The following is a 14,688-nucleotide window of genomic DNA, read 5'->3' on the forward strand; positions in this document are numbered from 1 at the left end:
CGGCGGCTCTGTCGTAGTTAGCTGCAGCTCACATCCAGTCCCTGACCCAGGAACTTCCATATGCCGTGAGTGCAGCCATAAAATAAATAAAATAAAGTAACCAAAGAAATAGTTCACCAACCACCACGGAGTACTTTTGAAATCAGTTTTATGAGTACTGCAGAGTTTTGCGAGTTATGAATTAGTTTACTAATTAGTCATTAGCAATTAATATCAACCAGTAAAATCTTTGCTTGTGTTTATGATTAATGACATGAAGTACTGTTAATAACCAATAGTGCTAGTAATGACTAATCATGTAATTGATCAGTAACAGAAAAATCTTTAAAGCGCCTTTTAGTGCTGTTTGGATATTAATGATAATTAAACATTTCACAAATAACAGTGACCACACAATAAATGATGAGGAGTTATTGTGTGGCCAGAGGCCTGGTAGAGACCCCGTGAAGCCATGCGTGGGTCTCTGTGTATACCCGCGTCAGGTCCAGCCAGAGTCATTGCCCAAAAGGTAATCAGTGCATTTCGATTGAACAGATGAGTGAGACTCTGTGGCTCCTCCCCTTGTCCCTCCTGGGTGAGAAGCCCTGGAGTTTAGGCTGGAACAAAATACCCTGGAGGGTTCTTGTTTACACTCAGAGTCCAGAGGTTGGAATTGAGGTGGCTCAGATGACAGGTGTGTCCTTGGCCTGGGCTGCTCTGTTTGCTGGGTGCCAGCTCTGCTTCCCCCTTGGTGGCAGCCGAGGGCCATCTGAGGGCACGGTGACGTGATGCCCAGGGGCTGCTGGGCTGCCCAGGTGCCTGGATCTGACACATGCGGTCTGGGCCCCGCTGTTGCCACCTCTCTCTTCTTGTTTCATGTGACACAAACAGAAACAAAACATAAACTAAATCGATTATCATAAGGTCACAGGTCTAGCCCATGAAAGACTAGACAAGACTTAAAGGAAATTAGACTGCAGCAGAATGTAATTAAAAAGGGTTTGAGAGAAATTGAGTATAATAACCCTGTGTGGCGATTCTTTTAGAATGGCGTCTGGTACATTGTCTCAGACATGGGATTTAAAAACAAAGCTGTAAATGCCTTGTAGTTAATGGCCCTGGTTTAGATTTATTTCTTTGTGCTGTACGTGCCCGACAGTGGTAGGCATCATATCACAGACCAGGGCAAATAAGCATGAGACAAGGCTCGTAGCTGGGGCGGAGGAAGGCCTTCTGGATAGACAGGCGGTGTCTTGGTCAGCTTCGGCTGCCATAACAAAATACCATAGGCTGGGTGGCTTAAGCGACAGACACTTACTTCTCACAGTTCTGGAGGCTGGGAAGTCTAAGATCAAGGTGCCTGCTGATTTGGTGCCTGGTGGGGGCCTCTTCCTGGCTTGTAGACAGATGGCTGCCTTCTCCCTGAGTCCTCACTTGGCAGAGAGGGAGTGAACTCTGGTCTCTTCTTATAAGGACACTAACCTTGTCACAGGGGCCCTACCTTCATGATCTCATCTAGACCCCATCACTTTCCAAAGGCCCCGCCTCCAAACACCATCACAATGGAGATAGGGCTTAACATATGAATTTGGGGGTCGCAGAAGCATTTAGTCCCTAATGGATGGGGAAGGTCTCTTGGTACCAATAGGCCCATAGGTTCTCTAGTTCTTGTTCCTTGTCCTTCTGCTTTAGCCAGGGCTGGAGAGATGGGTATTGTCGGGGAACTTGGACTGTAATCTACACCACAAATTACTGGAAGGATCAGTCAGTGGTTCTCCCCGGGCCTGACTTTGAACACCAGCAAGAGGGCTTCTAGGAGAGCAGGAGAGTTGTCTTCTGGTCCTCCCCGCTCCCCACCCCCAGAACACTGAAACGCCTCCTACATCCTGGCATCACCCTTGCTTACCCACGCCCAAGCCATTGTCTGTGCACTTGTGCCATCCTCTCAGATGCAGAGCTCCGGTGCTGGGGTGGCCTCAGAACGCAGTCCCTGCGCACAGAGGGGCTGTGGTGTGCTCTGTAGATGTCTCTGGGCTCTTGTTCTCTGCCAGTGATGTTTATTTCACATCGATAAACTGACAACTGAAATGCCAGATAAGCCTTCTAAAACCCCCTCTTTCATCATGTCCTGACTCAAGAATTCACAGTGGGCCCGGCGTGCCAAAAATCCAAGCAGTCACATCTCTTATCTCTTACTCCTCTTGTCTTGTCCAACCTTGTTTTCTTATTCCGGTTTAATTTTTTATCATGAAACAGTTTAGATCTACAAAAAGCATAGAAAATCATGTTATAAATGCTCAGGGACCAACCACTCAGCTTAAGAAATAAACAAAATGCAGTTCCAGTGGCTGCCCCACTCCCAGCCTTTTATAAACAGGACCATGAAGCACAAATCTAGCAGCAGCAAAGGCAGCAGTTCAGCAACGTGCTTAAGAGCAAGGGGTTTGGGGCTGGGTAGACCCAGGTGGAATTCTGGTTCTGTGCTTTCTTGCTGGGCAAATTCAGGAAAAATCATATAACCTCTCAGAGCCTCAACTTTTTTCATCTGTAAAATGGGCATGAGAGTGTGTGCCTCCCAGACTCATTGTGAAGACTAAATGGAGGAATAAGGTAAAACATAGTGCCCTCCCAGCTCCGATGGTGCTGGTGGTTTCTGCTGGCGGCTCTGGGGCTTTGATCATCTTGGATTTGGACTAGAGGGATGGGCCCCAGGGGAGCCGTTTCCCCTCCCAGCCTTACTCCAGGGCAGACCCCGGGCGCTGGTTAACACCCAGACCCAGGCTGGAGGGCGGGGAACATTCCTCCCTTGGGTTCCGTGGACTGACTGATGCAGTGCTTGGGGGGTTTTAGGTGCTCGTCCTGGCTGTGAAGCAGCTGTTTCCAGAGTTTGAGTTCATGTGGCTGGTGGACGAAGCCAAGAAGAACCTGCCTTTGGAGCTGGATTTCCTCAATGAGGGGAGGAATGCTGAGAAAGTGGCCCAAATGCTCAAGCACTTTGACTTCTTAAAGGTAGGAGGGGCAGGGCAATGGGGGGCCTGGTGGTTGGACGGAAGACTGGTCCCTGAGCACTCTTTGCAGAGTGGGGGTGGGGACATGGCCTTCCTGAGTCTCCTCTGAGGCTGACTCACTTGTCCCTGGTGATGTACATTAAAGCCCTTCAAGGCAAAGTTACAGATTACCAAAGGGGCTTCTTGACCAAACAAAGAGGTGTCTATTGAATGATCTATAGCAGCAGGACCCTGGGCACTCCTGAGGGCCTGTAAGCTGTGGTCTCTGCCTCTGTGAACATAGGAAGATGACACTGATGATGATGATGATAATGGCGATGAGAGCTAATGCTGCTGTACTCTGGCACTGGTCCTAAAACCTCAGGTGTGTTATATCAGCTCACTGAATACCCAGGTCTGCCATCGCACAACGTATGTGTCTTAGACATCGCCACAGTATGCAGAATCGCCTAACAGAAACCACAGGGTTTATGGGCAAAAGGGACTTGGGCATACAACACTCAAAAATGACCAGTTGGAGCTTCCTTGCAGCTAAAGGTTAATTAAGGATTCAGTGTTGTCACTGCTGTGGCGGGTTCAGTCCCTGGCGTGAGAACTTTTGCATGCTGTGGGTGCAGCCAAAAGAAGAAAAAGAAAAAAGAAAAAAAAAAAGAAAGAAAAAGAAATAAAAGTGCATAGGAACCTAATGAAATGGTAGCATAGTTTTACACCTGGTAAATGGCTAAGAAATACATGAGACTGTAGTACACCTGGCACTCAGCTTGAGAGAGTGGGCATCAGAAGAATTGCTGCTTGGGAATTACTGGGAAGAGGTGGGAGGAGGGTCATCTGAAATTGGACAGAAAGTTGTGACAGCAGATGTGGGGTGGAGTGTGACCCATAACACATGTGAGAAGTTCGAGGTGGGTGTGCTTTGTGTGTTCTTATGTGGATCAGCTGGCTCTGTTTTCTATGTTCCCAAGTGTTTCTTGTGGAGGATACTGCACACCAGCAAAGGTAAAATTTGTGTTGTGGTCAAATTGTTCCTAATTTATCCATCACATCGGAACAGATTTGTGTTTTCAAGTACTTGCCAGAACTGCCGGTGTGATAGGAGACACTGACTATGGGACACAGCATTAAAGGGCACATGGTTCCAGCTCAGTGAGAGGTCCTGCTTTAAGGATTCAGAAGAGGGGCTTTCATGGGGAGCCGGGCCAGGAAGGCTCTGCAGAGGAGTTGGCCTTGGAACTGGTCTTTGAGGACTGCCCCGATGTTCCCCATGGGGCCTGTGGAGATTGGAACGAGAGGCACGAACACACCATTGTTCTTCCAAAGAGTTTTGTCCGTGGCAGGGCCTGGACCCATTTACCGGGGGCACCCCTTCATCACAGCAGGGCAGGAGTTGGGCCCCTTTGACAGTTACATGGAGAGCTTGACCTTCAGCTCTTGGATGAGGTCAGCCCTTTGCTCTTCACTGGGGATGCCTAGAAAATGCAGGATGGGGAGGCACAGGGCTCTGGGTACTAGTTCCAGAGCAGTCGAGTGGGGCTCTTGCTTGGGTGTGGTGGGGGGGTCTCAGCACATGGACTGGAAAGCTCTTAATCTGGACTAAACGGTCCACGTGGCTTCTGAAGACATCGTGAGAAACAGAGGTGGAGTTTATACTTCTGCTGGCTGGATTGGTTGACAGAGATGGGGAGACCAAGGGTGTGTCTACATTAGCCACCCGAGAATCCTAAAGCTCAGTTCATGAGAGGAAGACCCACAGCTGTGGTGATGCGTGTGGTCTGGATACACTGCTTTGGCGGAAGGTTTAGTTGCTGGCGAAGTTCAGCTCTCTGAGTGAGTCGAAGGTCAGGTCTGTTGAGATTCCCCCATGTGCTTGACTGGCTTTTCCTTCTATAGTCCTACGAGGGAAAGGCGATTATTTGTACAGACTCTCTTGGGCTCGTGAATCCAGATGTGCAACTAGATCCGGTAACATTGCCCCAGCTTGAAAGTTCGAACCACCAATTCAATAAAAACTGGGCTTTCTTACACAAGTAATAATAGTAACTAATTAGCAGAATACAGTGGGGTGTCAACTGTGCTCCCATGTGCACACCTCTTTCCTTTCATTCCTCTGTTCCACCTTTGTCGAGCGTTTCCCGAGCCTGTTGCTGTGCTAGGATCTGGGGTTTCCCTTGCTGAGTAGGAGATGGTTGGTTGGTTGGTCCCTGCCTGGGAAGACTTCCTGTCTAGTGGAGGACAGACGCACAGCGTGTCGTCCTAGCACAGGGTGATCAGTGCTGTGGCAGCGGCTGGTCTACGTTTCTGTGGATACCGAGAAGAAGTACTTGATTCTGCTCAGATAAGAAGCTCAGGGCACCTTCCAAGAAGTGTTGATTGTACAAAGGGAGAGGCAGTAGTCGCTGCATGTTTCTTGTGCGGCACTGTACACTGTGCATATTCTGTGACTCTGAATCCTTCCAGCAGCCGTCATCCCATTCTACAGATGGTGCTCTTAGAGGAGAGGAGCGAGGGTACAAACTAGCGAGGATTTTCTGACTTCAACTCTGATGCTCATCTAAGGACGTTCTGTTGCCTCTTACCCGGCAGGGGTGGTCCTCAGTGCCAGAACTCTGAGCCAGACAAACAACCGGCTCCTCCACTGTTCCCATGGAAACAGCAAAATCGTCCCCTGGCTGGGGCCAACTAACATCTGTCAGACCAAGACATGTAATAATAATAATAACACACATTTTTTGAAACGAGGATGCCAAATGGGTAAATAATTAATGTAACGATTTGACCTGCTGCTTCCAAAACCTGCACACCATTCCTAAGACAATGGTGGAATTAAGGCTCCTGAGTAATTAATTTTGCCTAAACACATAGCAAGTGGGAAGCAAATTTTGCGCTACCAACCCAGTTCAGCTCTTAAAAGCGGAGATAGATTGCTTTTGCACACTGGCAGCCCATCACAACATCTGTGCGTAATTAAGCCTCAGCAAAGAGTTTACCTCTCAGTATGTGAGGCATCTTCCAGTGGGGTTTAATAACCTCAGTCCTATGCTATAAATCTCCGAGCCTCAGACAAGCAGTGAATGCAAATGTGGTGTCGGGGAGACTGTGAGAGGGTGAGGGGGCAGCCAGGCCGAACGGTCAAGACCAGGGCATTTGTAGATCTGGCATCAGAGTGTGTGTGCTGAGGGGAGGGGACAGGATGAGCAGTGAGGTTTGTGACTATCTTGGGGACGACTGGGACAGGATAGAGGGGAGAGCCTTATAACCACAGGGCTGGAAGGGATGGGAGCGTGGAGGTGGGGTTTGGTAGGGGGCCATTCCAGCGGGGTTTAGTACTAAGTAAGGGGCCTGGGACCGTCCAGAAATTGTGGGCAAACCCAGAGGGAATGTGCATACTTTGGGTCAAATGCCATAAACTTCCTAAAAATCTCAAAAACTAATTAGCATTATAATTTCTTTGTATATTCATGTAACATGTAATGTAACAATATTACATGTAATATTTTTTAAATGCCTATGCGTTGTTAGACACTTTATAAAGTGCCTCATGTGTATTTGCTCTTTAATCCTTATACAGCCCCACAAGGGAAATGCCATTATTGGCCCCATGTGAGCAGCGGGGAAGCTGAGGCCCAGAGAGATGAAGCCACCTGCCCAAGGTTACATGGCTTCCTGGTGAGAGGCAGAGGCAGCCTGGCCCCCAGCCTGCATGTTAAACCGCTGTGCTCTTCTCCCTTTGTAATAGTTTATGGGGCAGATCTGAGTTATGCTGCACTGTCTGTGGCATTAACTCTCAGCCCTGCTTGTGTATCCGAAGCACCTGTGAAATTCTGCATGGCGGCCATACAAGAAGCTGCTGTATCGAGCACTAGACCTCGTATATGCTAGTAGGACAGAGGGAGTGTTGCTTTCATTATAATCGTTGTCACCATTTGATAGGTGAGGAAACTGGCACTCAGAGAGGTTTTAAAACTTACTCAAGTCGCACAGCCTGGAGGTGGCAGAGCTGAGGCTCCAGGCTGACCATCTGCCTCCAGGTCTGCACTCTGCCGTACTGGGCTTGGGCGATGGGAGTACCATGGCCCTGGATGGCAGGTGCTGATCCAGACAAGCCAGGGTGTGCTTCCCACGTGCGTTGACCGAACACAGGAACAAAGAAGAAGCACAGGGTGAAAGCCAGTTGGTAAGGCTGAGACTGGGGTCTTGGGCTGGAACTTTCCATAGTCTGTGTTCTTCCTTCTTGGGGTTGGCTCTGGTGTGGGGGGCAGGTGCTAGGAGTGAGGTCTCTGCTGTGTGGTAAGGAGGTGGACCCCAGACCTAGAGGTCCTCATGGCCAGGCTGAGACCCTGCCTGTGGGGTCAGCGAGCACCCTGGCCCTGAGCCTCCCAGGGTTTATTTTTGTGTGGGCAGGAGGCAGGGTGGTTCTTGTTGCCTCTTTATTTCTTTCATGTTTGCTTCCTTGATGGAAGAAGCTGAAGAAGGAATTGTGGTGAAACATGGGTGTTGGGGTGAAGTGAATGTCACCTCACACCCCAAACCTCCTGCTTGCACAGCGATTCAGGACAAGTCACTTGATCTTGAATCTCCTGGCACGCCAAGTTTCTGCCAATGCGGGAGCGCTGAGGCGGGAGCGCTTTTGCATTTTGCAGTCCTTTCCGTGTTCTGTCCATTGAGAGGCAGTTGCAGCCTTCCCTGGGCTCCCAGGATAAAGCCCTCTGCCTCCTGGGTTTGTTGTCTCTCCCCCCCCTTTTTTTTTGGTCTTTTTAGGGCCTCCCCCATGGCATATGGAGGTTCCCAGGCTAGGGGTCCAATGGGAGTTGTAGCTGCCAGCCACAGCCACAGCCACGTCAGATCCGAGCCGCGTCTGCGATGTACACCACAGCTCATGGCAATGCCGGATCCTTAACCCACTGAGCGAGGCCAGGGATTGAGCCTTCAACCTCAGGATTCCCAGTCGGATTCGTTTCCGCTGCACCACGACGGGAACTCCTGTTGTCTGTTTCATTTCAGAATTAAGCAGCTGAAGCAGGGGCACATTCAGTTGTGAGACTGGGATGGCTGCGTTTGGAGGGAGACGGGGGGCGGGGGGAGTGGAGGAGGAGGAAACCCAGGACACCCTTGACCCTGACTCACAAGCCCGGAGAGTCTCCAGTTTGGGGGTTTTCTCTCTGCATCTGTGGCTCTGCCATGGCTATTTTCCGGGTTGCCCCAGGAAAGCAGCCACGGAGGGGGTCTGACCGTGCTTCTCCGGAGTCCCAGGTGCCCACTGCCAAGCTTCGGTCCCAAACACACCAAGGGAAGGACTTAACCCTCAAACATGTCCCTTTCATTTGGAAGCACAAATAAAAGCAGCAAACGTGCATTCATATTTTTAAAGAGACTTTTTGAAAATGCCAAGTGAGACTGAATTTGAAGTTCAAAGTAACAGAGAGTCATGGATTTCTTTATTGGCCTAGATTTTCAAATGGCAAAAACAGCAGGAAAGGAGCAAACCAAAATGACACCTTGATCTCAGTGGGATCCTTTGTTCCAGGGAGCCCAGAATGTTCAATTGTGTGTACGGCCCCATTTGTCCCCAGAGCTTCTCATTGAGATGGAGCAGGAACAATTTCCTTTCTAATGAGGAAAAGTGAGGCGTGGAGGAGTTAAGTGGCTAGACTTAGACACAATAGTTATTAGCAGAACTGCGAACAGGAAAGAGATTTCTTGGCTTGAGGGCCGCTACCTTACTGCTAGGTGAGCTTTGGGGGTTGGGATGAGGGAAGTTCTTATTCCCCAAAACACTTGAATTAGCTGCCCTTGCTTCCTCTTTTTTTTTTTTTTAAGTGCTGCACCTGCAGCATATGGAGGTTCCCAGGTTAGGGGTTGAATCGGAGCAGTAGCTGCTGGCCTACGTCAAAGCCACGGCAATGCAGGATCCGAGCCTTGTCTGCAACCTACACCCCAGCTCACGGCAACGCCAGATCCTTAACCCACTGAGCAAGGCCAGGGATCGAACCTGTATCCTCATGGATGCTAGTCAAGTTCATTTTTGCTGAACCACAATGGGGACTCCTGCCCTTGCTTCTTTATTTGCAAGTAGAATAAACCCTTTAGGTTGTTGGGGAATCGTGGTGTGCTGAAAGCCTGGTAACTCCTCCCTCCTGGCCATGGCAGGGCTGATGAGCAGTGGGCTCTTATCTGGCAGCCCAGCAATCTGTGGTATATCCCAGTCTCTTGGCTGCTTCTAGGGAAATCTGCTCTCTTTTTGGCTATTGGGTGTTCTTAGAGTCTGAGGGGGTTGGAGAGTATATATCAGTTAGAAATACATTTGTCTGCAGGTAACTGACAGCTCAATTCAGAATGTTTTAAATGAAAAGGATGTATTTCCCTTGTATGGCAAGAAGGCTTGCTGCACTTGCCTGCCGAGAGTGTCTCAATGATTTGACAGTATCACTTCTGGCACCTCTGCCAGTCTGATTTTCTTAGACTTTTCCTCATGGTTGTAAGATAGCTGCTGCAGCTCCAGGTATCACATTCCCTCTCAAGGTAGGAAGAGAAGGGGAAGTAAAGTTGCACTATTTACAAACATCACTTTTTATTAAGAAAATAAAAACCTTCTCATACTCCCTCGTAGACCTCCCCATGTGTCATATGACCATATCTATTGCAAGGCAGGCAGGGAAAATATTTATTTTTCCTGTCCTTGGGGAAGAGGAGGATTGGGAATAGGTGTTGAGTTAGGCTTCAGCACCGTCTGCCACAGGAGGCTTGTAGGAAATGGGGATGAGAAAACTTATGACTTCCTGACCGAAAAATTTATCACCCAGTAAACATTCATTCATTGTCATCACTCATACATTTGACACCTCGTGCACAGGTGTAGAAACTGAGGCAGAGAGTTTATATTCACACGAGGAGCCTGAAATAAGCCTGGTGAGAGAGGGAACTAGTTGGTTTTAACCCCAACTCTGGCTCAGATCCGAGAGCTTCCATACATTTTTCTCTAAGTCTCAGTTTTAGTGTGGACTCTTGGTTGTGTCTCCCAAGTCACTAAGGAGGGCCGGGAAGCCATTCTATGGTCCCCAAGCAGGAGGGGACCCTAAAGGAGGCTCAGAGCCGCCTCCACACACCCCTGCTGGGGTCCCTCCCACACCTTCCCTCCTGTTCCTAGGAGGAGTGTGTGCCCCTCTGCAGCCCTTGTCCCCAGTTCTCAGCTTCCCAGCTCCTCCTGATCCATGCTTTCCTACTCCAGGTCCCTCGAATCCACTGGGAGCTGTCCACCAAGCGGGTCCTTCTGATGGAGTTTGTGGACGGCGGGCAGGTCAATGACAGAGACTACATGGAGAGGAACAAGATTGACGTCAATGAGGTGAGGTCAAGAGCGCTCGGCTGCTGGCGAGGGATGCGGGCTTGGTCGGGCTTGCTCAGCAAGGATGAGTGTGTCCAGGTGAGGGTTCCCCGCCTTGGGTGGGGCCTGTTGTCTAAAGAATTACGGAGTCTCTGAGCACAAAGCAACCTTCCGGGTCCTCCAGGGCAACCCTCTGCCTCTAGAGCTGGGGTTGGCAGCATGCAGTGGGGTGTGGGCGCCTCTGAGCCCCTCCCTGCAGCTCCTGCCTGGAGAGGTAATTACTGTCTGTCTTCTTGTACCGTTCGAGCCCCACAGCGCTGAGAAATCGATGAACAATGGTGTGAAGTTCATGGCACTTAATCCTCTGCCCTGTGGGGCCTGTGGACCATCTCCTCCCTCTTCCTGCCCTCCCAGGGGTCAGGCAGAAAGGGCACAGCAGCAGCCACCAGCTGGTAGCATAGAGCTAAGGCGGGGCGGGGGTGGGGGGGCTTCTATCTCCTACCTGCCAGCCCGTTGGCCTCAGGGAAAGCTGGCCGTGGGTTGGGCCCGTTCAGACAAACACTATTCCATTTTCTAGAGATGTTGTGAGGACCAGACGTGCTCTCCCAGTGCAGAGCCTGGGGTGTGGCTTGTGCTCCGAATCGGTAGCTAGGTGACGGCTGTTGCTGTTGTCATTATCATCATCATCACTAGGCCCTGGCCTTCCCTCCATTACCTCTTTTGACCATTAATGTTTACGGACTGCCTGACTGGGTGGCAGGCCCATTCTGCATTTCGAACCTGGGCGGGAGGTCCTGTCTCCACGTTGCGCATGGAGAATCTGAGACTCAGAGAGGGAAGGTAGCTTACGTGAGGTCCCGGATCTTGATGGTCCACCTCCCCGAGTTTCCATATGGACATGCCACGTACTCAGCAGCCTGGAGAAGGCACAGACCATTTCTAGCCCCCGACAGGCTCCCTTGTGTCTCCTCCCAGTCAATACCCTCCCCCTGCCACTGGAGCTACCGCTCTTCTGACCTCTGTCACCGTACATCACTTTCTCCCTTACGGAACTTCATATAAGTGGCATCATACTGAATAATACTTTGGGTCTGGCCTCTTGGTCTTTAATCGGCCGTGGGTCTTTTCTGGGAACTGTGTTCTCTTCCATTGGTCTATCGGTCTGTCCTTGCAATAATACCATACTGTCTTCATTCTCTAGTCCCTGAATCCCCTGCCCCTGGCTTCTAGGGTTTGCATGACCTGAAGGCTCTTTGGTAGTTTTCTGAGATGATGGCCTTCAGTATTCACACAGAAACCTCCTGCTGGGCTGTATGCCTTGGGCCGTGTGCTCTGCTGTGCTGTTGCTGACCATCAGTGATCTTGGGAGTAGACTGGGGACCGGCCCTACTCTGTAGAAATTCGTCTGTTATGTCTCTTATCAACCAATGTCAAAGCCACAGGCCTGGAAGACTAGGGGAGTGTGTGTGCAAGTATGTATATGTGTGTGTAGCTTGAAAGATGCCACATGACTGAAAGTGTTTAACAGACTTTGGAGGTTCTAAAGCCTCCCTAGGACTTTGGGACTCAGTGAGCTGTCCCTGGAGTGACTCTTCAGTCACTCTGAGTGTTACTTGAGGAGGAAAGAACAAGGGACATATAGGAGTGACAAGGGGCAAAGATCTCACCCCAACTCCAGGGGAGAAGTGTACATAGTTCGTGGCATCTTGGCTGCTGCAAGCTATTGGCTCAGCTGGAAGGTGGGGCTTAGCAGGAAGTGGCTCGAGAAGGAATTGCCCTCAAGCTGGGTGGGGATGGCTTCGGAGCCCTCCAAACACTTGTTAGTCATCCTTACTCCACTTTGAAGAGGTCCCCTCACCCCACAGCATCCCAGTCCAGTTGAGCCTAGTATGTGAGGACCTGGAGACCAGTCTAAGTGGCCAGTTTCCAATAGACTTGGGTAGGGAAATACCAGGTTAGGAAGCAAGAGACCTGAGTTCAAGCTCCATCCCTACCAGTGGGCTGCTGTGTGGCCTTGGACCAATCTGGGCCTCAATTTTATTTCTCTCTCTTTTTTTTTAAGTGAAAGTATGTTTATTTAGAGTTTATTTTATTTAGATAGAATGTGGAATTGGGCCTCAGTTTTCTTAATGAAGGCATTGGGTTAGCTGGACTCTTAGGGTCTATCCTGCTTGGATATTTTACAGAACAGTAACTCTAGGCTTGCTGGGAGCTAAGATTGGACCATGTGTTTGAGAATCACCAGGGTAATTTATTTAACTATGTAGACTCCTGGGCCCCACCCCAAACTTATCAGAATCTTGGGTGGGAAGGGTTGCAAGAATCTACATTTTAACAAACTCTCCAGGGGGTTCAGATACTCACTGAAATTCAGGAGCCACCTGCCCCAAGGCCGGAGGGTCCTTGGCTGCCCCAGATGAGCCCTCAGGCCTCACCTCTGCTGTTTGGCACCTCCAGGCCCAAGACAGCCCTGCCAGGTGTGCTCTCTAGCCAGGAAGGATGGGCCTGGGGAGCCAGCAGCCTGCAGGGGCCCTAGTTTGTCTGTGCTCTGAGCCCAGAAGCCGCATGTTACTGAGGGCCTGACCCGGTGATCATATTTGCCAGTCACTTTAAGAGCTGGTGACAGTGACTGTCACTGATTTCATTAAGAATAAAGGTCGTGCAGGAGCGTGCTTTCCTGGGCTGGATGGAGCCTCCTCAAACCACAGGATTATTGATTGCAGGACCTTTATCGAAGGTTAATTGGATTTCAGTGAGTGTATCTTTAAGATCCCACCTGGGCTGAGGCCCAATTGAATTTGTGTGAAATTAGCCAAGAGAAAGGTGGCAAAGTCAGGGGCTGAGGTTGGGTGAGCCGGGGACTGGAGGCCTGGTGGACAACATCCACAGTCTGTGAAGACGGGCTGGAGCTGGGATGTGGGGCTTCCATCCGAGAGGCCTGGGAGCCCCCTGGGGAAGGAGGCCTGGGGCTCTCAGGGGTCATTATGAGGACTTTGACTTGGTCCTCTGTCCTCAGGGTGGCCCTATGGCATGTGGGGTGGCCTGCAGAGCCTCCCCCCCCACCCCCCAGTCTACCCAGTGAATTCATCTTGTTTTCCATCAGGATGGGAGGGGGATCTCGAGGTTTAGTTCTTACTCAGGACCCCTGGATCCTGTTTGAGGGGTGCAGGGCCCCTCAGTTGTTGAGCCTTTGTAGGCTGTGAGGCAGCCAATGCCAAGATCCCCTGCACTCAGCTTAGGTGTGCTGTTTTCTGGCCTGCTGAGCCATTTCTCAGTAGCTATCTGCTCCCCTCTGGCAACTACAAACCTTGCTAATCTCTTTGCCATTGTTGGCCCTTCTGGTCTATGTTGTGGTGGGGTCTTGCGCCCCCCCCCCCTTTGTGATGGATATTTAGTTTATTTCCACTTTTTGGCTGTCACGAATAATGCGGGTATGAACATTCACGTACAAGTTTTGTGTGGAGGTACAATTTCATTTCTCTTGGAATAGCTGGGTCATATGGTAACTCTGTGTTTAACATTTTGAGGAACTGTTAGATTGTTGTCCAGAGCAGCTGTCCCATGTTACCTTCCTATCAGCAAAATGTGAGGGTTCCAGTTTTCCCACTTTTTCAGCAACACTTGCTATTATCTATCTTTTTTAATTATAGCTACCCCAGTGGATAAGAAGTGATACCTTACTGTGCTTTTGATTTGCATTTCCCTCGTGATTAGTGGTGTGGAGCATCTATTCATCTACTTATGGGCCACTTGTACATCTTTGGAGAAACGTCTGTTCAAGTCCTTTGCCCATTTTTTAATTGAGCTACTTATCTTTCGATCATTGAACTGTAAGTGTTCTTTTTTTATGAATTTTATTACATTTATAGGCGTACAACAATCATCACAACCAAGTTGTAAGCGTTCTTTGTATATTCTGGATACAAGTCTCTTATCAGATGTATTATTTGCAAATATCTTCTCCTGTGAGGTGTCTTTTCACTGACTTGATGGTGTCTTTTGAAGTACAAAGGTTTTAATTTCAGGTCTCAGCCTCTTTTGTTTCCTTTGGAATCATTTGAGTGGGACTGCTGAGGGAAGGCAGTCAGTTCTCGGGTTCCATCTGCCACGTGTAGCCAGACGCCTTCATCCCGTTTCTTCTGTCCCGTAGGTTTCCCTCTCTGTGTCACTGGAGAAACAGTGCAAGTGTCTCAGACCTGTCTTTGAGCAGACGCTTCTGGAGCACCTACTACATGCAGGCCCCGTATGTCAGTGCAGTAGGACACGTGTGGACAGAGCATGGGGGAAGTGGGCTGGTGCAGCCTCACCAAGGCTGGGCATGTGGCGGGGGGCGGGAGGGGTGTTCAAAGTGGGGGCACTGGGGTTGTACCTGACTCTGCCATT

The 14,688-nt window shown here is 49.9% G+C and overlaps 1 protein-coding gene across 5 annotated transcripts in view; it reads left to right on the forward strand.

The window, feature by feature from the left end:
- Positions 1–14,688, forward strand: part of ADCK1 (aarF domain containing kinase 1) — a 132,016-nt gene that overhangs the window by 93,556 nt on the left and 23,772 nt on the right. For 4 of the 5 annotated variants that reach the window (XM_021099558.1, XM_021099561.1, XM_021099559.1 and 1 more), the window contains 2 exons: positions 2,830–2,988; positions 10,210–10,326. In XM_021099558.1, the coding sequence (XP_020955217.1) occupies positions 2,830–2,988; positions 10,210–10,326 (276 nt within the window). The remainder of the gene's footprint in view (positions 1–2,829; positions 2,989–10,209; positions 10,327–14,688) is intronic. The other variant, XM_021099562.1, reaches the window with a different exon arrangement.

Source organism: Sus scrofa, chromosome 7 (genome assembly GCF_000003025.6).
Source record: "Sus scrofa isolate TJ Tabasco breed Duroc chromosome 7, Sscrofa11.1, whole genome shotgun sequence".
NCBI lineage: Eukaryota > Metazoa > Chordata > Mammalia > Artiodactyla > Suidae > Sus > Sus scrofa.